The sequence below is a fragment of the Corticium candelabrum genome, chromosome 18 (genome assembly GCF_963422355.1).
Source record: "Corticium candelabrum chromosome 18, ooCorCand1.1, whole genome shotgun sequence".
Classification (NCBI taxonomy): Eukaryota; Metazoa; Porifera; class Homoscleromorpha; order Homosclerophorida; family Plakinidae; genus Corticium; species Corticium candelabrum.
Window position 1 is genome coordinate 4133793 of NC_085102.1, and position 22500 is coordinate 4156292.

General features: G+C 43.8%; 5 protein-coding genes and 1 long non-coding RNA gene across 6 annotated transcripts in view; 5 read left to right on the top strand and 1 right to left on the bottom strand.

Moving 5' to 3' along the window:
- The window catches only part of LOC134193707 (voltage-dependent L-type calcium channel subunit beta-3-like), a 4206-nt gene extending 2533 nt beyond the window's left edge, over nt 1-1673 (bottom strand). Inside the window, exons 1-7 of the mRNA XM_062662544.1 lie at nt 1578-1673; nt 1389-1535; nt 1193-1297; nt 987-1109; nt 853-920; nt 670-747; nt 76-155 (exon numbers count right to left, since the gene is read on the bottom strand). Of these exons, the coding sequence (XP_062518528.1) occupies nt 76-155; nt 670-747; nt 853-920; nt 987-1109; nt 1193-1297; nt 1389-1535; nt 1578-1673 (697 nt within the window). The remainder of the gene's footprint in view (nt 1-75; nt 156-669; nt 748-852; nt 921-986; nt 1110-1192; nt 1298-1388; nt 1536-1577) is intronic.
- A 1098-nt stretch (nt 1674-2771) lies between these two features.
- On the top strand, nt 2772-3195 carry LOC134193579 (uncharacterized). Its single transcript, XR_009972094.1, has 3 exons — nt 2772-2830; nt 2913-3053; nt 3121-3195. It is a non-coding gene; the product is annotated as an uncharacterized LOC134193579 (long non-coding RNA).
- A 1148-nt stretch (nt 3196-4343) lies between these two features.
- Nucleotides 4344-6283, top strand: LOC134193875 (metallophosphoesterase MPPED2-like). The gene is made up of 3 exons (XM_062662722.1): nt 4344-4869; nt 5675-5904; nt 5995-6283. Exons 1-3 carry the CDS (start codon nt 4352-4354, stop codon nt 6102-6104), a joined length of 858 nt encoding a protein of 285 aa, XP_062518706.1. The 5' UTR covers nt 4344-4351; the 3' UTR covers nt 6105-6283.
- A 171-nt stretch (nt 6284-6454) lies between these two features.
- Nucleotides 6455-9046, top strand: LOC134193874 (actin-like). Its single transcript, XM_062662721.1, has 3 exons — nt 6455-7602; nt 7669-8160; nt 8249-9046. The coding sequence occupies exons 1-3, from the start codon at nt 7339-7341 to the stop codon at nt 8633-8635; spliced, it is 1143 nt and encodes a 380-aa protein (XP_062518705.1). The 5' UTR covers nt 6455-7338; the 3' UTR covers nt 8636-9046.
- A 2726-nt stretch (nt 9047-11772) lies between these two features.
- Nucleotides 11773-21944, top strand: LOC134194379 (catenin beta-1-like). Its single transcript, XM_062663306.1, has 18 exons — nt 11773-11883; nt 12666-12701; nt 12806-12840; nt 12989-13059; nt 13644-13726; nt 15204-15387; nt 16209-16356; nt 16413-16717; nt 17050-17144; nt 17218-17465; nt 17826-18053; nt 18109-18450; nt 19613-19651; nt 19792-19923; nt 20302-20452; nt 20512-20636; nt 21322-21379; nt 21492-21944. The coding sequence occupies exons 2-18, from the start codon at nt 12689-12691 to the stop codon at nt 21671-21673; spliced, it is 2439 nt and encodes an 812-aa protein (XP_062519290.1). The 5' UTR covers nt 11773-11883; nt 12666-12688; the 3' UTR covers nt 21674-21944.
- A 487-nt stretch (nt 21945-22431) lies between these two features.
- The window catches only part of LOC134194185 (N-acetylneuraminate 9-O-acetyltransferase-like), a 13987-nt gene continuing 13918 nt past the window's right edge, over nt 22432-22500 (top strand). Inside the window, exon 1 of the mRNA XM_062663106.1 lies at nt 22432-22500. This exon is cut by the window's right edge and continues 69 nt beyond it. Within this exon, the coding sequence (XP_062519090.1) occupies nt 22479-22500 (22 nt within the window). The 5' untranslated portion in view covers nt 22432-22478.

Genomic DNA, 22500 nt, shown 5'->3' on the forward strand with positions numbered 1-22500 from the left:
CAATTTTTTTAAAATGTTCACATGTTAGGTATTTATATGTGATCGTAAAGCTGCAATTAGATAAAAACTTTGGACCGCTTGCTGTCCGTTCTTCCGGGAGTCGTCTTGTGTGTCTTTCGGATGTGGGGTCTAATAGAAGACCCTCTCTAGACAAACTAGAAACAGACATAAGAATTAAGAAAACAAGTGACACACACACACACACACGCACGCACGCACGCACACAAACACACACACACACACACACACACACACACACACACACACACACACACCGACACCCACACCCACACCCACATCCACACACACACACACACACACACACACACACACACACACACGCGCGCGCGCGCGCACACACACACACACACACACACACACACACACACCGACACCCACACCCACATCCACACACACACACACACACACACACACACACACACACACACACACACACACACACACACACACACACACACATCCACACACACACACACACACACACACACACACACACACACACACACACACACACACACACACACACACACACACACACATACACACACACGCGCGCACGCACACAAACGCGCGCGCGCACGCACACACACGCACGCTCGCTCGCAAGCACCACACTTGACTCTTCAAGTAAGATTTTTTCAAGCTCACCTTCCTGTCATACCCTTCTTTCTGTTTCTCGTCAGGCCATGTATCTGCTGGAGATACTTTTTTTCCAATTTCTTTGGACTACAAACACATATTCAAAAACAATTAAATGCTAGATTTATTTCTAAACAACTGACAATGAGTATAGATACATTATTTGTTACGTAGGATACATGCAGTTAGTACCTGGGAATCAATCCGTCGTTACCTCCTTCCTTCACAACTCTACCAATCCACCAATCATCGTTTAGCTTCTAATTTCATCGACAAAAACTACTAATAACAGCGAAAGCAATCAAATACTGTTTGGTACATAGGACCTTTTTTATCTGCAGAAAATCGTTAACTGAAATAGAGAGCGTCTGTCCTCTGACAAGGCAGTCTTCGTCTCGTGACCCATCGTAGCTCGCGCACGCTCGCATCACGAATACAACTTCACAAGTCTATTTTATGATCAGACGACTGTCAGTAACGCCAACAAATTGATTGCTTACGGTCATGCCAGATAGCAAATAGAGACATGCACCTTGGCTTCCTTCAGAAGATGCTTAGCTTGTTGAATAAGAGTCTCTCTAGTAACGACGGACGCTCGAAAACTGTCGCAGTCTTCGGATCGTTCATCAACGGGGTTCTAGACTCAACAACCGTTAGAACGACCGTGCAGGGTTGTAGACTGTTGTGTGCATGGATCTAGAGACTTGCTACACGAATCGTGATCTCACCTCGGCAGAAGAGTCCGCATCCGTTCCGCTGTTTCGTTTCCATTCTGCCGATAACATTGACAAATGGCCTAGACTCGCACTCTTTGAAAGAGGCAACTTCCACAGAGATTTCCAGAATCGCTGCCGAGGACCGGAGTCGTATGTTAGCTACTACAGTAGTGTGAGTGAGTGTGTTAATTAACAACTCACCTTGCGTCGTGATTCGGAGATTGATGAATGGTTGAAGGCTATGGCCTCTAGCCAGTTACCGTCGGCACACGAACTGCATCGACGTAGACTAGACATCTTCGGTGCCAGGTGCTGCCAGTTGTGAGTGACTTCAGACGAATTAGTCGAAAGTGCTACATCAGGTGTTCGATCTCAAATGCGGCTCTACAGGCGCTGGTGTTTGCGTAATTGAGAATTAAGAAGTATACTAGTAAGAAGCATTTGAAAATTTACAGAAAGCTAGCCTGCTAGGCTTATCTATTCTGATGTCGTAGATCTAGCACATGTACTAAAAATAACGTACTTTGGCTCTAGTTTTCAGGACGCCCAGCAATTTGCAAATACGGTAGAGCGCATGCGTCTAGACAGCGCCGTCGACAAGGTAACCACGCGTTACCACGGAGTCTAAATTCGGTATCGCAGCACATGTAAGCAAGGTTTACATGTCTATACCTTTTCTTTACAGCCTATCTATAGGTACTTTACCTGTATTGGTGCAAGAACAAATATACATACAAATTGAGATTGACAACGGGGTTTACCTAAAATTAGCTACGAGCGTAAAAGAAGGACACCACATTAAGTGGTGGACTGCTTCGCGAGAAGCTTACTCTATACGGGCCGAATTGACTTCCGGTCTGTCTGTCGGTATGTCGCTATGTTTGTATGTTTGTTTGTAAGCGTGTGTCACGGTCGGGGAGTTTGTCGAGCCAATCAGCAGTCGTTTTGGGACGCGAAGCGTAGGTGACGTAACAATAGCATATCGGCGTGAATCACTCTCGGGAATTTGCTGAGCCAATCGGCAGTCCTTTGGGAGACCAACAATGAGTGACGTAACAATCCCGCGCATTAAGACAGAAATGCCGAGATGTCGTAAACCTCCATTTTACGCTCAAACTGTCGTCAAACCGAGAAGCGCAGAGTAAAGTTCAATTAATAGTTGTATGCGTTTGTCACTTTTACAAAAGAATCGCAAAACAAACAAATTCATGATTCTCCAGAAGCCAAGCTAGGGTCCCATGGGACCATGCATCTAGCTAGGCACCGCTGCATGCGCACCTCCAGCATGTCACCCGCGATCGTCAAGAGAGCAATATGTTCTAAGTAGGACTGATGATGAACGATCGACGTCGTCTTGCAAGAAAGATTTGCAGGAAACGTCGACGGTGCTTTCTTCTGGATCCAGTCGCTAGATGTACATGAAGTCGCTTCACAGTATTTTTCTTCATCGAGAGGTACAGGACGTTCACTTTTTCTATCTACGTGTGTGGTGTACGCCTAGGTACTAGAGATTGGATCTTGGTTTGGTAATTGTAGAGACATGAATCGCGAAGTTACTGCTATGGAGGTGGACGAGCAGAAAAAGACAGATGAGAAGAAAGAGACGGCTAGGAAGAAAGAGACGGACGAGAAGAAAGAGACAGATGCACAGCCAGCAAAGCGCCGCCGGCAACAAGAGTGTGTCTAAGAGAATTAATAACACAGCGTCTGGAACTGTGCTTAATTTGTTTTTCCACGTATACAGAGGTAGAGGAAGAGGTAGAAGAAGAGGGAGAGGAAGAGAGAGAGGAGAGGGAGAGGAAGAGGAGGAGGAAACGAGACAGAAAAAGACGGCGTTACTAACTATTTTTACGCCAAGAATATTACTTTGCATTTTTAATTAGTGTGTGTGTGTTTGTTTGTTTATATTAATTTTGTAACTACTGTTAGTAAAATAATACAAATTATGACGTTGCACATCGCAAACGGAAGTCGCGACGCCGTATGCCTAATAGGACTGCGGTAGAGGGTAGACAACCCAACTTGTGCGTAAAATTTCATCATAGGCTATGCGCCTCATGATCATCACAAACGGCGATGTTATAATTATACAGCTGCATCGGTACTGTATCATAGTAATTAGTCAAAATTAAGTTCACCGTCGCCTCAACGATCTGGACAAGCCTCCGGCCACAGGATACGCAGAATAGCTGTGGATCAACTTTTAAGTTCAGTAGAAACTTATATTACCAAGGTTCACCACTTCGGAGGTATTTCATCACGGAACTCCCCCCCCCCCACACACACACACATAGACACACACACACACACACACACACACACACACACACACACACACACACACACACACACACACACACACACACACACACACACACACGACACACACACGCTTGTAGCTCTAAAGCGACGGTGTAAACACAGCTTCATTTACTAGTTAGTTGCGGGAGAGGTCAACTGGACCTGAATAATTAAATTTAAATGATAAAATTAGGTAGGGCCGTACCACTTTTTATTAATTCTTTCCGACGCCCCTGCTGACTACTAATTAGTAAATAGAGCCGCTAGGGGCACCTCTAGGCCGTGCACATGCATGGCTGTACATGATGACTCATTGATGATTGCGTACAAATTGACAATACTAGGTATCATTGCATGCTTGACTACCGCGTGTGCCGCGACCGCACTGCACATTGTAGGTCTACACTACATACCTAATACAATTGACTAGTTGTCTAATTAGCTAATTTGCTGTTTGACATTGAGGCTAGGCTCGAATTTCCTAGAAAGTAGAATCTAGCACCAAAGCATTAGTTTTAATATATATTAAGCTAGATTTTGGAACTACAAGTTCCAGTTACCGGCAGACTCTGGGAGTCATTTTTCAACCTAGAATGTTACGTGAAAAATTTACTTGTCACAGTGAATCACGTGACTGCTTTGCACTGCTCGTTTATCTAAGTCCCGGATAAATCATGGGTTCGAGGGTCAGTCAAAGTCCTGATCTTTGCTGGCCTAAAAGCTGCTCTGACGGTGTTGAAGACAGGTACTCTTGGAATCCTGATCTTGCGTGGAGTGTGCTGCAAGTCAAACAGACAGTAAAGCCAGTCCAGCCTATCTTACCAGAGACACCCAAACCAGAGAATCACACTCGATTCGTTTGTCTTTCTGACACTCATTCCAAAACAAACGGTCTTTCTGTACCTCAAGGAGACGTATTACTGCATGCTGGGGACTTCTCAAATGTTGGTCTTCCTAGGGACATTGAAAAGTTCAATGCATTTCTTGGATCATTGCCTCATCCTGTTAAAGTCGTAATTGCAGGAAATCACGACCTGACATTTGATTTGGATTCTTATGATGAAACGTTTAAGCGATTTGGACATCCTAGGAAGTTTGATTGTGTGGAGGTAAAGTCTTTGCTGACCAATTGCATTTATTTGGAAGACGAGGAAACATCGGTGCTGGGTTTCAGGATATATGGCTCTCCGTGGTATGGACACACACACACACACACACACACACACACACACACACACACACACACACACACACACACACACACATGCACACACACACACACGCACACACACACACAAACAAACAAACACACACACAAACAAACAAACACACACACACACACACACACTGAGACACACACAGTGACACACACACACACACACACACACACACACACACACACACACACACGAACACACACACACGAACACACACACACGAACACACACACACACGCACACACACACGAACACACACACACACACACACACACACACACGAACACACACACACACACACACACACACACACACACACACACACACACACATGCACGCATGCACGCGTGCACACACACACAGTGACACACATACGCACACACACACACACACACACACACACACACACACACACACACACACACACACACCACAAACACACACACACACACACACACACACACACACACACACACACACCACAAACACACACACACACACACACACACACACACACACACACACACACACACACCACACACACACACACACACACACACACACACACACACACACACACACACACACACACACACACACACACACACACACACACACACACACACACACACACACACACACACACACACACACACACACACACACACACACACACACACACACACACACACACACACACACACACACACACACACACACACACACACACACACACACACACACACCACATTAGTTGTATTTTCAGTGTATGAAATGCAGGCAGCCAGTTTTTTGTGACTGGGCATTTAACTTGAAACGAGGCGAACCCCTGCGTGAAAAGTGGAACAAAATACCGGCCGGTGTGGATATCTTGATGACTCATGGACCACCCGTTGGACATGGAGACAAAAGCAAGTATGGCGACACGAGAACCGGTTGTGTGGATTTGTTGCATACTGTTCAAACAAGAGTGAAGCCCAAATACCATGTCTTTGGTCATATTCATGAAGGTACTACATACATCCAATATTACATGTACATGTACAAATGGGGGACTGAGTATCTACAATACAGTTGCATCACACGGCTCTTTTTTACAGGATATGGTGTGACAACAGATGGCTTTACGACTTACATAAATGCATCGACTTGTACTGTTCAATATCAGCCAACAAATGCTCCAATTATTTTTGATCTTCCAAATTCATAAGACGCTTGAATTTTAGAATATGTCTCAGCTTCTCAAAGGTACTCTTTCATTATTAATAGCTTGAGCCATTTAATGTTGTATTTTTTAGCAAATAATTTGTCTACAAATTAGAGTTTGATGGATACTCGTTTGTCTTTACATGAACTTGGTAATTGTACATTTTTATTTGCAATATTGATCTGGACTATTTGGTATATGTATGAGCCAGTCTATATACTATGATATAATGTAATGTAATGTAATGTAATGTATAAGGTAATGTAATGTAATGTAATGTAATGTCTAATGTAATGTAATGTAATGTAATGTAATGTAATGTAATGTACGTTTTCTTATATAATACCAAGTTCAGTTCTCAAAGGGCAAATACTAACAAAAGAACTTATAAACAGAAAGCAAACACAAACAAACGAGAAAAGAAGTTTAGGTTACACTTGATCTTTGAACCGCATATATGAACTTACAGATCTTTGTATAATATTGTCAACTCTTGTAGTCCAGAAATGGCTCTTTAGTTTCTATTTACTCGAAATGTAAATTTCTTCACCACCGATGTCATTTGCATTAGTATAAATAATAATATATATTTCATCGGACTACAACTCAGTACAGTACTCACTAAAGCCATTTTAGTGTGTATGTCCATTTTAGTGTGTATGTAGTTTTACGCACAGCTGTTTGTGAATTGGTGATTTCCTCGAGTGAAATGGTTATGTTCTTGCCTATAAAACAAGACTGTGTGCTGGCTACGTGAGACTAGTGCTGATGTGTATGACTGCGTGCGTGAGCAACTTCCCTAAGGCTTTTCATCAATTATCCCTCATACATGCCTACATTTGATCATCAAGACACATGTGTAACTTGGATCTTCACTTCAATCAAGGCGCCAGGTTATGGAAGAGGCGACACCGTCAGATTAGTGTTAGGATCACTTCTGTATTCAGACCAAGTACTCGATTTTGTGAGTGCAAATGATTTGAACAGCAATCCTAAGAGTTTATCTTGACGTCAAAGAAACTATATAGCAGACAAATTTGTTATTGTAGATGCAGTGACACTATTGACACATTTGGTAGTTGGTGAGTCTGTGCCAGGCATCAGCACTAATCTCTCAATTACTAAGATGCTCGACACTAACTGTTGTTGTTAGGTGTGTGCTTGACAAGTAGTCGAGTTGCTCTATTTATTCAGTTAGAGACTTGTAGTGTTTGCTTTTATCCTGAGACGGTCTGACATGTGCGACGAGCAACTTCCTGCTGTGGTGTTTGACAACGGTACAGGCACAATCAAAGCTGGATGCGCCGGCGACGCCCGTCCCCGTGCTGAGTTTCTCTCTGTTGTCGGTCGTCCTTGCCAAGAGTCTCAAAACCGTGCAGAATGGGTGCGATCAAAAGATACATTCATTGGAGAAGAGGCGCTAAGCATCACTGATCAAATTCTCGTTATCAATCACCCCATAGAACGTGCAGTTGTGACCAATTGGGATAGCCTGATGAAAGCGAGTTATACCTGCAGCCTCAGCCTATGACCGCTGTCTCATTAGGTTTTGTGACCGTTGGTTTAGATTTGGGAACACACATTCTATGAAGAGCTACGTGTTAGACCAGAAGACCATCCCATTCTTGTCACGGAGCCTCCTCGAAATCCGAAAAGAAATCGCGAGAAGATGGCAGAGATAATCTTTCAAACATACAGCAGTCCTTCCTTGTATATTGCCATTCAGGCGGTGCTCTCTCTTTATGCGTCCGGGCTCACAACCGGACTCGTTCTCGATTGCGGAGATGGCGCGTCTGATGTGGTACCAATCTTTTCCGGTCACGCTATTCATCACGCCATCTTTCGTCTGGATGTGGCAGGCGGGGATGTGACCGACTACCTGATGAAGATCCTGAACGAACAAGGGTTTGGGCAATTCAGGACGGCGAGCGACAGAGAGATAGTGAGAGAGATCAAAGAGAATCTGGCTTACGTCCCTATTCATTTTAAAGATGAGATGATTCGCGCCCGCTTCAGACCAGAGGTAGTGGAGCAAAAATATAAGCTACCTGATGGCCAGGTAAGACACTTTAATGTTGAGACGGAGAAGTCAAGTGTGTAACCGATCGTGATTTCACTAATACTACCGTGTGTGTGTTGATTGTCAGGAAATCTTGATGGGTACCCAGCGTTTTCGTTGCACTGAGCCTCTATTTCTGCCATCGGTGTTAGGAGTGGGATCACCTGGGCTACCGGAGGCTGCATACAAAGCCGTCACAAAGTGTGATTTAGATACTAGGAAAGAACTCTTTTCAAATGTCGTTGTTTGTGGTGGAACCACAAATTTACGGGGTTTTAGTGACCGAGTGTATCACGAGTTACGCAACTTGGCACCAGAGGAGAGGATTAGGGTCTTGTCTCCTATCAAACGAAAGTATATGGTCTGGTTGGGTGGCTCCATTCTCGCTTCATTGTCGTCATTTAATGGAATGTGGATCAGCAAGAGCCAATATGAAGAAGAAGGTCCGTGTGTTATCTACAAGAAATGCTTCTGATAGTTTCATCTCATTTATTAATTGGTGATTGGAGACGGTGTGAGGGGTATACTTTAGATTGGCGTACTAGTTGGTTTCAGCACTGCATGATAATCAGCTTCAAGTTTGATCAGAAATTGGGATGTACTTGGTTTATACATACAGCGTCACATTTTTGCTGTAACTGCATGTTGCAAAGATCTAGAGTTGTTTCAGAATTTTAGGCATATCTTGTATCTGTTCTAAAACTCCAAGAGTACCAGAAGTACTGTGTACCAGTACTGTGTCTGGTGTAGCAAGACAGGCTCTACAATCATATGCATAAGTTTGTTTGCAGTACAAAATTCTGTAATTTATGATTTGTTTATATCTGAAACAGTTGACATACGTAACTGCTGTCTAATAAAGGGTTGCTGAAATGTAGCCGATTGATTCGTATTACAATTGTTGTGCCTGTTTAAATCACGGTGCTTCCTCACACTGTTTCAATGATTAGTAGATAAAATGGAAACCCACTGATTCAATTTCATTGATTCAAACAAGAACTCTTTCTACGTTTCTAGTTTATGTTGCTGTACGTTTCTGCATGCATGACTGTGTATGCCAATCGATTTCGACAAAAGATGCACTGAGCACGCAGCAACACAAGCTGATTGAAGACCAGATGTTTATGCATTTTGTTCAACAGCCAGTAAACTAAGAGTTGTTGGCCTTGCTCTTTACTAAACATTACTGTCATAATCTATTAGATCTTGATGTACTTGGATTATTGATTGATAAACGGTTGACCTCCTTGCATCACAACCTAAGAAGACCTTTCGATGAGAGTGTTTAGTGGACTTCCGCTTATCTATTTGCATGTACATCTTGCATCTTGACAGAGTGTATCCTGTATGATGATTTAGGCAATGATGTCAACGTACTAAGTAATTACTTCAGCAGGTGTTCCACTCAATGTGTTGCGTCTTATTTCCAAGTACAGCACGTACTTTACAGCTGAATGGCTCAAGGTTATATTGAACAAAGGTGGTTCATGTAAAATGGCACGATGTGCTGCCTGGGTTGTTAACTTTAGTACACTGTATAGTGAGTTGTGAAGCTCTTTGACTTGTTGGTGTTATGAACACATATTCCTGGCAGTAAAGACCTACTTGGTGATTGAGGACTAAATAAATAGTTTCAATTAATTCAAACACTAAAATGTATGTGTCAAATTTTGTAGGTTAGGGTGTGTTGTTTTGTATCTCTGTTTGATTGTGTGTCTGTCTGTCTGTTTAGTAGTTTATGTCTCTGTCTTGTTTCTGTCCTGTCTATCTTATTGTTCATTCATCTGTTGCTGGTGTGTGTGTGTGTGTGTGTGTGTGTGTGTGTGTGTGTGTGTGTGTGTGTGTGTGTGTGTGTGTGTGTGTGTGTGTGCGTGCGTGTGTTTACTTACTTGTATATTTTGTATTTCTTGTGTACCTGTTTATCTGTGTGACTTGTCGGTCATGTCTGTTGCCCATGTGGCTGTGTCATCCATTGACTCTCATCTATTTCACTCATATTCTGGAGACTGTTCTTCCACATACCAAAATAAATGAAGAGAAAACACAACTGTGTTTCTGTTTATATAAAATGCCTTGAAAAGGTTCATAAAAAGAGAAGAGCTCTTTCTAGACTCTTAATTATGGCAGAGATTAGTAACACATACAATTCTGGCCTTCAGTTGAATTTATAGATGCCTCACATGAGACCAGGGTTTACAAAAATCTTTCCTGAAATGGATCTGAGTCTAGTATTTGAATACTTTGTTGTGTATAGGTATGTTACGTTCAAATGTATTACTGAATTATGTATTAGAGAGACAGTCATCAGAATCTTGATTCCTCATCAGCTGTGCATACTTTAATAATTTACTGCTTGATTAGCCACTGAGGTGGTCTCTGGCATTATCATGTCAGCTGGGATGAGTATATTGTTGCTAGGCGTGCCAGTTGATCTGATGTGACAAAATAAATTTGTAACAATCCAGAAAAAAGATCAGTTCAACTGCAGATGCAATCACTTAGTCTCAACATTTTGTTCTACTGTAGTTGTGTTGTTGCTGACAGTATTATTAATATGCTAGGTGTGTGATACCATCAGCAATAATCTGGATAGATAAACAAACTAACCCAAATGGTCAACCCTTTGCCACTATTGATCAACATGTGCGGATGATGATGACCATCATCTAACCATATGCATGCTGTGCCTGTCAAAGCTGATACTTCATCTGCATAAATTCCCTTTCATTGACACATCAACCTGCCACTTTCAGAGTGTATGTAACACAGGCTAATATACACATGTTGATCTACCTGATCCATCATACCTCCTCAGCTTATTGTGACAAACACCCAGTGTTCTGCCTCCAGTCAATAAATACCTCGTTAATAATTTTGTCATTACATGATTGACAGCAGCTTTTTGTAGTCTAGAACTTTAATTACCCTGTCAATCATATGTTGATTATTACCTAAACACAGACAGTGTATAACCAATGGGACTCTACACATGCATATAGAACGAATTTTGGTTTTCAATGTTGTTACACTTGAATACCAGCATTCTAATGATCAACCATAACAAGCACCTCCATGATTACAAATACACTACACCCACGCAGTGTGACGTCAACACGTACACACCGAGTGACGTAGGCACGTCAGCTAATACAAACTCGTCCGAGTTCACTTGCATGCTCACTGTCCTTTAGACACGAACTTGCGGTCAAACGTGCGTACGTGCAAATGTAACCATGTTGTGCACCAAACCAGGTTGTCAACGCAGCTTGTAGGGATACAACAAGGCGACAAGCTCGTTCCCTAATCTCGTTTGTCTCCTCCATACATGCATACACATGTATCTCCTCACTAGGTATTCCTGCCTGCAGGCGCGTACAAATTGTCTCCTCAACAACTTCGTATTTGAGCGTTTCCGAGTGCCTACGTCCTGTTTAGATGACGGTGTTTAGTTTGTATCTGCTACAGATGGAGAACAACAAGCCACGTTCCGAGAATAGTTACGACATGTGAACTTCCGGGCACGTGACGGTGTTGCACCAATTGCAACATAATCATATTTTCGTTGGGTGTTTGTCCAATCAGCATTCCGTTGCTAATGAACGCTAATTGAGTCTCTCACGCGATTCCGAGCTGCTCACTGTTTGCTCGCGGTCCTCGACTCCGTGTGACTATTTCTCGTTGCGTTAGTTGTTGATCTGTCGAGCACTCGGCTCTGTCTATAAGGTGAGTGACTTTGCGTACGAATCTGGTCTTCTAGGTGCTGTTTTTCGCGTTAGCTGACGGTTTGTCGTATTCCCACGGTCTGCGAGACCTTGTTTGTGCTTAGTCATTCATGTATGCAAGCTTCGAGCGACGTTCTCGTGCGAACAGACCGTCAATCGTGAGAGAAAATTCCGTACAGACCGTCGACGAACTCGCCCAGTCATGTCTTTCATTCTTTTTCTTGTTTTCTCGCGCTCGGAGCGTCCGAATTCAAACGCGAGCGCGACGAAACGCAAGAAAAGAAGTGTTACTCGACGTTTCGCCTCGCGATAGCCGTCGTCGATGCCTCGATTTGTCCCGTTTTCGAGCGATTTGTGACCCTGTTGTACTCTGGTATGCACCGGGTGGATCTCTAATCGCATCTAGCTCGACGTTTGAGCTGTTTTTGTCACTCTTTTTACGTTCCAGCGTTACGCAATGTAAGAATCTTACGAAACAAGTCGAAACCAGCTTTCTGTCTTGACCATTTAGGCCATAAAACTCGCAATTTCGTCTCCCAGTGTCGTGGGGCGCCGCCCCCTGTGAGTACATGGTCGGGCATTTGTGTATGTGTTACATGTATAATGACCAGTGCGACGTGTCTTCCTTCTTCGATTCTTGGTCGACGTCCGTCGCAGGCAGGTGTTTAGTCCACAATTTCGTTCGAGGTCAACGTCACGCGCGTTTGTGTGTTCTTTTTTGTGTCTCTTGATGCGCATGTGTCTTCGTCACTCACTTACTCTGTTTTCGTTGCTTGTTTGCAGGCGTTCGATCTGGTCGAGGAGACATGGCACAAACGCGTGAGTCTCTCCACCCCTTTTCGTAGCCTTCTCGCATTCACACCACCGCGTCTCGTCGTTTTCTTCCATTGTTTTTGATTTCTTGTTGACATTCGTGTGTTTAGATCATCAACCGCTGTATTTTGATGACATGCAGCAGGTAGGAAGGCAAATGTTTGTCGTAGGGTGCGTTTTGCAGGAGGTCTGACCTTTATTTGATTGGTAACCATGTTTCCTGATTGAGTACTGAGGGTGGTAGGGTGGGGTAAGCGCCTCTGTAAGCGGTCATTCTTCTTTGCTTTCTGCAGAGGCATCAAGAAATGTCTGGCTTCCAAGAACACCAGCGTCTAATGTCCAAAGGCATGCCACCACGCACGAGGTGAGTAGACATATTTCGCTACCCCTAAAAATAAAAATATTTGATAACGCAGGGGTGGTGGGTAGGGTAGTACGCAGGGTGGTGGGGTAGGGATTTAAGTACATACAAGCAGCCAAATCAGTGATGTGGTTAGAGCAGTGGTAAGGTGTCTCATGTACAATTGAATAAGAGCACAATGGGTGTGCCCTCCCACCACTAACTTGAGCAAGGCAGTTTGCTTCCGAACTGATAGAGTAGAAACCAATCCTGCTTGTTGGCAGCCATCCAATCGCCGATAAGTTGGTAACCTATGAGACCAATGCGGTCACGTGGGTTCAGAGATATTAGCGGCAACTTGGAAACTGGTGAGTCATTTAGAATCGAGACAGTCGGGAGGGTCGTCTCGCCATGTGGTCACTTCACAAGGATGAGTCTTCAGAACGAGAGCTGATGACTCTGACACACACAAAGTCGATCGACGACATCATCCAACGAGCTCTCGAACAATGCGACTTCGATTCGAAATCGAAGCAAGTCATGCATGCTCACACTTAAATTTGTGTGCACACTTTTCAGTTCAGAGTTCTAATTTTTTTGTGTTGCAGTGCTGTGACTCACATGGAGGGTATGATGCAGCAGTCGCACATGCCGGTTGTCACCGCTGATTTATCTGCTGCTCTGGATCAAGGTATGCTCACAGAACCCTTTGCTGTTGATGCGAGTGATCATATTGAAATTAGGGAGTTGCTTTTCGGACACTCTGTAGTGATAAGTAGTTGCAAACTCCTAACCTAATAGACAGTATTACACGTAAGTTGGCTGTCCTACCAAGTAAGGAAGGAGGAGGAAAGTGGGTGTCTGGCAAATAGTGTTCACTGTGTGGTGGAATTAGGTCTCTCTAATGTGGGCCCAGTAGAGTAGTACAGTGATCTGGTCTAAAAATATACAGGAAGTGGTTAGTTGTTTGTGAGTTGATTTTGATACTTTGGTTAGTTCTTCCGTTACTGACCCCAGTAATGCGATTAGAGAATGACTCGCCTTGGCTTTCATTTTGTTGGTGATAGTCTACTTGGATAAAGTGTGGTCAGTACAAAGGAGCCTTGTTTGGGGTAGTTGTTAGGAGTTGTTAGATTCTGAGCATACAGTGAGTTTGGTGGAAGGAGGGAATTGGATTAGGATGATATGAGGCTTGTTGATGTTTGAAGTTGAATGCGAAATGTGGTGTGTGTCTGTCTGTCTGTCCCTGCCTGTGTGTGTGTGTGTGTGTGTGTGTGTGTGTGTGTGTGTGTGTGTGTGTGTGTGTGTGTGTGTGTGTGTGTGTTTGGTGATGGGCTGAACAGGTAGGTGGTATCCTTGTTTGTTACTCTCTAGATCTGTATGTTCTTCTGGTTTTGTTGAAAATTGGGAGGGAAGTTGGTTGTCTGCTGGACGACGAGGAGCGAAAACGGAAATATTGATTTTGTTGTTGTGATTCTTTATAATTAATTTGGCAGAAATGAATACAGTTTTGAAGTGCGTCTGAGCCTAACAAACTGTATACCACAGAATGTCTCACCGCAAATTCTGGCTCTTTGTCAGTGTATGTGTGTGTGTGTGTGTGTGTGTGTGTGTGTGTGTGTGTGTGTGTGTGTGTGTGTGTGTGTGTGTGTGTGTGTGTGTGTGTGCTGGAATGCTGTGTTGACTGTAGGCAAATAATTGCCCAATGAGGTAAGCGTGTCCCGACCCGCCACATAACAAAAACGAATGATTGATTGTTTACCGAGATTTTGACTTAGTATGCCCGCGTGAATATAGCAGTTACTTATACATGAAGCCATCTACTTTAGTCAAACCATCTACTTTAGTCAAGGAGATAACACGTGTGGGTCATCATGAATATTTATATGTAAAAAAACACAATTTATTATCATAATAATACTCGATGGTCGAGACACACTGAACCGTCTGAATACGACGACTTAAGTGTAACGTCGTCGTACCCGGAGGAAATTCTGTTAGTTGAATGTTCCTTTGTTCGTAATTCGTATTACTAGATGTCGATCTGGTTTAGTCCATTTGATGTCTAGTGCGTCACCTAACGTGTATTATAACAAAGTTGTGCAGCCATGCATGTGTTATTGAGTGATGTGATTGAGTTAGAGTTTATCGACTTTGCTGTGCACTAGGGATGGACTTCCTTGATTTATTGGAGTCGCCGTCGCCGGGGAAGCAGATGCCGGATTCGGGTATTGTGTCTGGGATTGCATCTACGGGAGTGCTGTCGGATAATGAAGATGACGACGAGCAGTTTGGATGGAAACAGGGATTTGATTCATGTCCGCCGCAATACAGGCAAATGGGATCGAGAACGTATGCTGCATGTTTATTGCTTATTGGGCTTTGTTTATATGTCTGTGTCCTGTTTGTCTGCATGTGTGTGTCTTGTTTGTCCATTTGTTTGTGTATTGTCTGTCCATTTGTCTGTGTCTTGTCTGTCCATTTGTCTGTGTCTTGTCCATTTGTCTGTTTCTTGTTTGTCCATTTGTCTGTGTCTTGTTTGTCCATTTGTCTGTGTCTTGTGTTGTTCATTTGTCTGTGTCTTGTTTGTCCATTTGTCTGTGTCTTGTTCATTTGTCTCTTGTTGCCCACTTGTCTGTATCTTGTTTGTCCATTTGTCTGTGTCTTGTCTGTATCTTACCTGTCCATTTGTCTGTGTCTTGTCTGTCCATTTGTCTGTCTTGTCTGTCCATTTGTCTGTCTTGTCTGTTCACTTGTTTGTGTCTTGTTTGTCCATTTGTCTGTCTTGTTTGTTCACTTGTTTGTGTCTTGTTTGTCCATTTGTCTGTGTTTTGTCTGTGCTTGTCTGTCCATTTGTTTGTCCATTTGTTTGTCTTATTTCTCCACTTGTTTGTGTCTTGTCTGTCCATTTGTCTGTGTCTTGTCTGTCCATTTGTCTGTGTTTTGTCCATTTGTTTGTCCATTTGTTTGTGTCTTGTCTGTCTTTCTGTGTCTTGTCTGTCTGTTTGTTTGTGTCTTGTCTGTTTGTCTTGTTTGTCTGTGTCTTTGTGTTAGTTATGTGTTTTGTCCATTTGTCTGTATCTTGTTTGTCCACTTGTCTGTATCTTGTTTTTCCATTTGTCTGTATTTTGTTCGTCCCTTGTTATGTATCTCTAACTTCGATTTTGTTGTAGTGATCGTGTGAGAGCCGCTATGTTTCCCGATACTGTTCCAGAGGATAGCATCTCCATGCCGATGACAGGACAGCCCACAACCGTGCAGCGTTTAGCCGAACCATCACAGATGTTGAAGAATGCCGTTCTGAACCTCGTCAACTACCAAGTAAGCATGACGACTGTATTCGAAATTTTTATTGTAAATTTTGTCTTGTGTGTTAGGATGATGCGGATCTTGCACTTCGAGCTATTCCAGAATTGACGAAGTTGTTGTATTCGGAAAACCCAACTGCAGTACAACAGGCTGCAATGGTGGTTCATCACTTGTCTAAGAAGGAGGCGAGTCGTCATGCGATCATGAATAGCCTTCCGATGATGGGTGCACTTGTGAGAGTGATGGGTGGGACGTCGGATGCCGAGACGATGAGATGTGTTAGCGGGACGTTGCATAACTTGTCCCACCACAGGCAAGGGCTGTCGGTCATCTACAAGTCGGGAGGAATTCCAGCATTAGTCAGACTGTTGGGGTATGATTTGCTGCCTTTGTGTTGTTGTCTTTTGTCTGTCTCTGTCTGTCTATGTGTCTGTCTGTCTGTCTGTGTCTGTCTGTCTGTCTGTTTATGTGTTTGTCTGTCTGTGTCTATCTGTTTGTGTTTGTCTGTCTGTCTGTGTCTGTCTGTCTGTGTTTGTCTGTATGTCTGTGTTTGTCTGTATGTTTGTGTTTGTCTGTCTGTCTACGTGTTTGTCTGTCTGTCTACGTGTTTGTCTGTCTGTCTATGTGTTTGTCTGTGTCTGTTGTCTGTCTGTGTCTCTCTGTTTGTCTGTCTGTTTTTCTCATTTGTAACACACTTTTTATTAGATGTCAGGTTGAGTCTGTGTTGTTCTATGCGATCACAACCATTCACAACCTCTTGCTGCATCAAGAGGGCAGCAAAATGGCAGTCAGACTCGGAGGTTAGCAGAACACACTCTTACGCACTCATCCGTCACTCGTATATCTAACCAAATTATCACTGTTGTCATTCAGGTGGTCTTCAGAGGATGGTGTCTCTTCTCTCACGAACGAACGTGAAATTTCTGGCCATCACTGTTGATTGTCTTCACGTGTTGGCATATGGCAATCAAGAGAGCAAGCTGAATATCTTGGGATCCGGCGGTCCCGCGGAGCTCATTCGCATCATGAAGGTGTACACGTACGAGAAGCTGCTGTGGACGACGAGCCGACTATTGAAAGTGTTGTCAGTGTGTCCGATGAATAAACAAGCAATCGTTGAGGTGATTCATGACGTAACGTTTGGTTTATCTAAAATGCGTTTTGTATTGGTAGTATGCATGTGGTATTGGTTGTATGCATGTTGTATTGGTTGTATGCATGTTGTATTGGTAGTATGCATGTTGCATTGGTAGTATGCATGTTGCATTGGTAGTATGCATGTTGTATTGGTAGTATGCATGTCGTAATTAGAAAACACAATTTCAGTTGAAGGATGCATCTCTCAATACATTTAAGACATTTGACAAACAATTTAGACGCAAACGTCTAACCACAGCAAGTGCGTATGTATAGTCCACATGCTTGTTTATGTACCAGTTTTGTGCTCTGTTTATGTACCATTGATTTGGATTTCTTTGCAGTGTGGTGGTATCCAGGCGCTCGCTCATCACCTTGGAAGTCGAAGCGGTCGTCTCGTCCAGAACTGCATGTGGTGTCTAAGAAACCTGTCGGACGCCGCCACGCATCTTGAAAACCTTGGTGGCTTACTGCAACTGCTGATCCAATTCTTGGGCGTCGCCGACTTCAACTACGTGACGTGCGCAGCCGGAATTCTATCCAATCTGACATGCAACAACCCACAAAACAAGGTAGTTGTGTAGTGAATAACTTAGTATTTTTTAGATTTTAAGTTTGTGTTGTTAGGTATTGGTGTGTCAGTTGGGTGGCGTTGAAGCTCTTCTCCGGACGTGTGTGAATGCTGGTGATCGGGAGGATATCACTGAGCCAGCTGTGTGCGCGCTACGCCATCTCACCAGTCGTCACAGCGAAGCGGAAATGGCTCAGAACACGATTCGTGTCAGTTACGGCATACCAAGTATCATCCGTCTTCTTCATCATCCGTCGCGTTGGCCTCTCATCAAGGCGGTCATCGGACTGTTGAGGAACTTGGCATTGTACGGAGAGAATCACATAGCGATCAGAGAGAATGCTGCACTACCCAAACTCGTGCAGCTGCTGATGAAGGCTCAGCAAGTGATGCAAAGGGTGAGTGTGTTAGAGGGATTTTGAGGTGGAGTGGTTGAGAGCGAGTTGATTGTTGTTGTTGTTGTTGTTGTTGTTGTGTGTCGATCTTTGAGGCACGGTTGATCTGATTGTGTAGGAGGGCATGCTTTCTTGGTTAATTAATTATTAATTGTTACACTTGGGGATAAGACATCGGAACCCATGCAAGTGTAACTTGATTTAGATAGTTTCTGTTCCAGTGTCGGTTGACGGGTTTCCTTCCTCCAGTTCTGTTGCTAAGTCTCGGTTGCTGACCCTTTGTGATTCGTATTAGTCTGTGCTGTTTGTTGTTGTTTGGCTACGAGGAGTGTGTGTGCTTGTTTGCGTGTGTGTGTGTGTGTGTGTGTGTGTGTGTGTGTGTGTGTGTGTGTGTGTGTGTGTGTGTGTGTGTGTGTGTGTGTGTGTGTGTGTGTGTGTGTGTGTGTGTGTGTGTGTGTGTGTGTGTGTGTGTGTGTGTGTGTGTGTGTGTGTGTGTGTGTGTGTGTGTGTGTGTGTGTGTGTGTGTGTGTGTGTGTGTGTGTGTGTGTGTGTGTGTGTGTGTGTGTGTGTGTGTGTGTGTGTGTGTGTGTGTGTGTGTGTGTGTGTGTGTGTGTGTGTGTGTGTGTGTGTGTGTGTGTGTGTGTGTGTGTGTGTGTGTGTGTGTGTGTGTGTGTGTGTGTGTGTGTGTGTGTGTGTGTGTGTGTGTGTGTGTGTGTGTGTGTGTGTGTGTGTGTGTGTGTGTGTGTGTGTGTGTGTGTGTGTGTGTGTGTGTGTGTGTGTGTGTGTGTGTGTGTGTGTGTGTGTGTGTGTGTGTGTGTGTGTGTGTGTGTGTGTGTGTGTGTGTGTGTGTGTGTGTGTGTGTGTGTGTGTGTGTGTGTGTGTGTGTGTGTGTGTGTGTGTGTGTGTGTGTGTGTGTGTGTGTGTGTGTGTGTGTGTGTGTGTGTGTGTGTGTGTGTGTGTGTGTGTGTGTGTGTACTAAATTGTATTGCCTCTAATTTGGCATGTTGGTGGTTTGCATTTCTGGGGTCTTTGAATTTGGACCAGCTTGTGTGGAAATGACAATGTGGTGGTTAGTAGTACTAGGAATAGATAGGCAATATGTCTGGAGGGATGTGGGAAGTTGCTCTCTGTGTTGTGTTACTCATTGGTTTCTCGCTGTTTACAGAGATTGTCACTCGGACCAAATGCTGGACTACCATACGCTGTAAGTCTAGCACTCTCATTGCTCTCTATTGATTTCCTTTGTTTTGCTTGATTTTTTTATTTGCGTCACACACACGCACACACACACATGTTTCGTTGATAAAGTGATTTTGGAGTGTAATTTTTGATTGTGTTGTTTAGGATGGGATTCAAGATGGTGTTCGGATGGAGGAGATTGTTGAAGGTTGTGTTGGAGCTCTGCACATCTTGGCGCGTGATCAGCATAACAGGGTCGTGATCAGGGGACTGCAATGTATACCCATCTTTGTACAGGTGAGCAGAAATGGACACACACACACACACACACATCAACACACAAACACACACACACACACACACACACACACACACACATCAACACACAAACACACACACACACACATCAACACACAAACACACACACACACACACACACACACACACACACATACACACACACATCAACACATCAACACACACACAGACAAACACACACACACACACACATCAACACACACACACACACACACACACACACACACACACACACACACACACACACACATACACACACACACATCAACACACAAACACACACACACACACACATCAACACACAAACACACACACACACACGTGCGCACAGTTAGTAATTTTGCTGTCCAATTCTAGCTGCTGTATTCGAATCACGAGACGATCGTCCGACTCACGACGGGCGCGTTATGTGAAATGGCACAGGACAAAGAAAGTGCCGACATCATTGAAGCTGAAAATGCGTCGTCTGCACTGACTGAGCTGCTGCAATCGCGAAACGAAGGAATCGGTAAGAAACCGGATACACGATTTAGAGTACGTTGCACATTGAAATATTTTATGTTGTAGCTACTTACGCCGCGGGTGTCTTATTTCGTATCTCGGAAGAGAAGTCGGCAGACTACCGAAAACGTCTGTCTGTTGAACTGACGAGCTCCTTGGTGAGGCCGGAATCAGTCGGCCATTGGAATGGGGTAAGAGTGTACACCATCCAAGTGCCCAAAGAGTTACATACATATACATGTATATCTAGAATGTAATATTAGGCCAGTCTAAAAAATTGTGTTTCCTGTTGCCCAACCCATCCTTTGTTGTAAGAAACCAGAAAAGTTTTTGTTCAATAAGGTAATGCATGGAAGTCTGGTGTGGCTCTACATGCTTTCTCTCACAAAGAGTTGTCCAAGTCAGACATGTTACATCTGGATATGGACATAAATCTGCTAGTTAGTTTGCTGCCGGGATCTTCCCAAGAACTGAATCTTCATAGGGTATCTTGACTGTTACGGCATCCACAAATGGTCAGTCGGGATCATGGAAAGACTTCGATGCGAGCAACTTTGTAGAATGTTTGTCACCCAGGTGACAGATTTTTGTTGCTGCTACCTGAAGTTTCAGTTACAATTCAGTCAGTCTGCAGCATGTCAGTGTATACTTCCAACTCGCCGACCTGATACCGGAAATGGCAAGGAACATTTTAGGGTATCTTTTAATTAAATATTTAATATTAAACAACCGACTTATTTGGTGACAAGAAACACAAATATTTTGGGACTATCTTTGTAAAAATAACAATAAATAAATAAATGGTGATATATAAAAATATGTTAAAATATCAATACATTTTTATATTTTAATTTATTTATTTACCTATTTCTACAGCTACCCATGTCTCAAGATATTGGCCGCCTCCCTCTTCATCACGTGACACACCAGCAAGGTACAAAATTACACACACACACACACACACACACACACGCACATACACACACACACACACACACACACACACCATGGTGTCTTTCCTGTTGAGACCCGATTATGTCATTTAGACTTCCATGCACGCCAGCTGCAAGTTCCGGGTGGCTTCAATCCGTCGGCTCTTCAACAGAATCTGCGTTACCACACGGGCATGCATCCGCCGCTGCCACAACACGAAGGCATCATGCTGGACGCCATGTCGCCCGTCGTCGGCATGGACGTGTCGAATCAGTGGTACGATACGGATCTCTAGTCGATCTCCATACATAATGGGTTTTGAATCTGTCACATGACACGTTACTTTGACTGAACACATGCTATCTTGTAAGTGGAGTTTTAGCTTATTAGTTGTTATGAGATGTAGGACGCGTGGTTGTTAGAGGCCAGTTTAGAAGACAGTAGAGCTGTAGACGTGTGATTACTGGTATGATGCCTGAGTTTGTTGACCCTTAATGTATTGCATACGTTGTCACAGTGTGCTGTGTATTGGTATGTATAGAGTAATTGAATTGGTATTGCACAGACATGGCAGTGTGGAGTGAGTATGCGTTGTGTGGTGCATACCCGAGTGCAGCAGGCAGGCACACACACAAAACACAACACACCCATGCATTACAGGACTTCAGCGCTAAGTATGGTCTGTGTTCCGAGGCACTAACGTACAGCTAAGCATACAGTCCAATAGTGTGAGAGTAGGGCTGTTTGTTGTGACTGTTTACTGCCTCTGTCAGGCGTCAGGTGCAAGGACATAGCTAAACGCATACACTTCAGGCAGACTTGTGAGTTCTACCACGCGCATGCGCATAGCCTCGACAGTACGCCTTCGCTTTCGGTCGTCCTTTCACATGGCAACATCACGTGATAGATGATGTTGCTATCCTCGCGTGGAAGGACCACCGAATGCATATGCATACACCACGCGCGCTAGCCGTGGCGCATCGCACCACGTGGTAAAATGTGATGTCTGGGTTTCCGAGGCCATACATTGAAATTAACAACATGACATGATCTGTATCAGTATCTTCATATCAGTATCTGTTTAACTATAATTATCGTAAATGGCTGACGTGTTTCATTGGT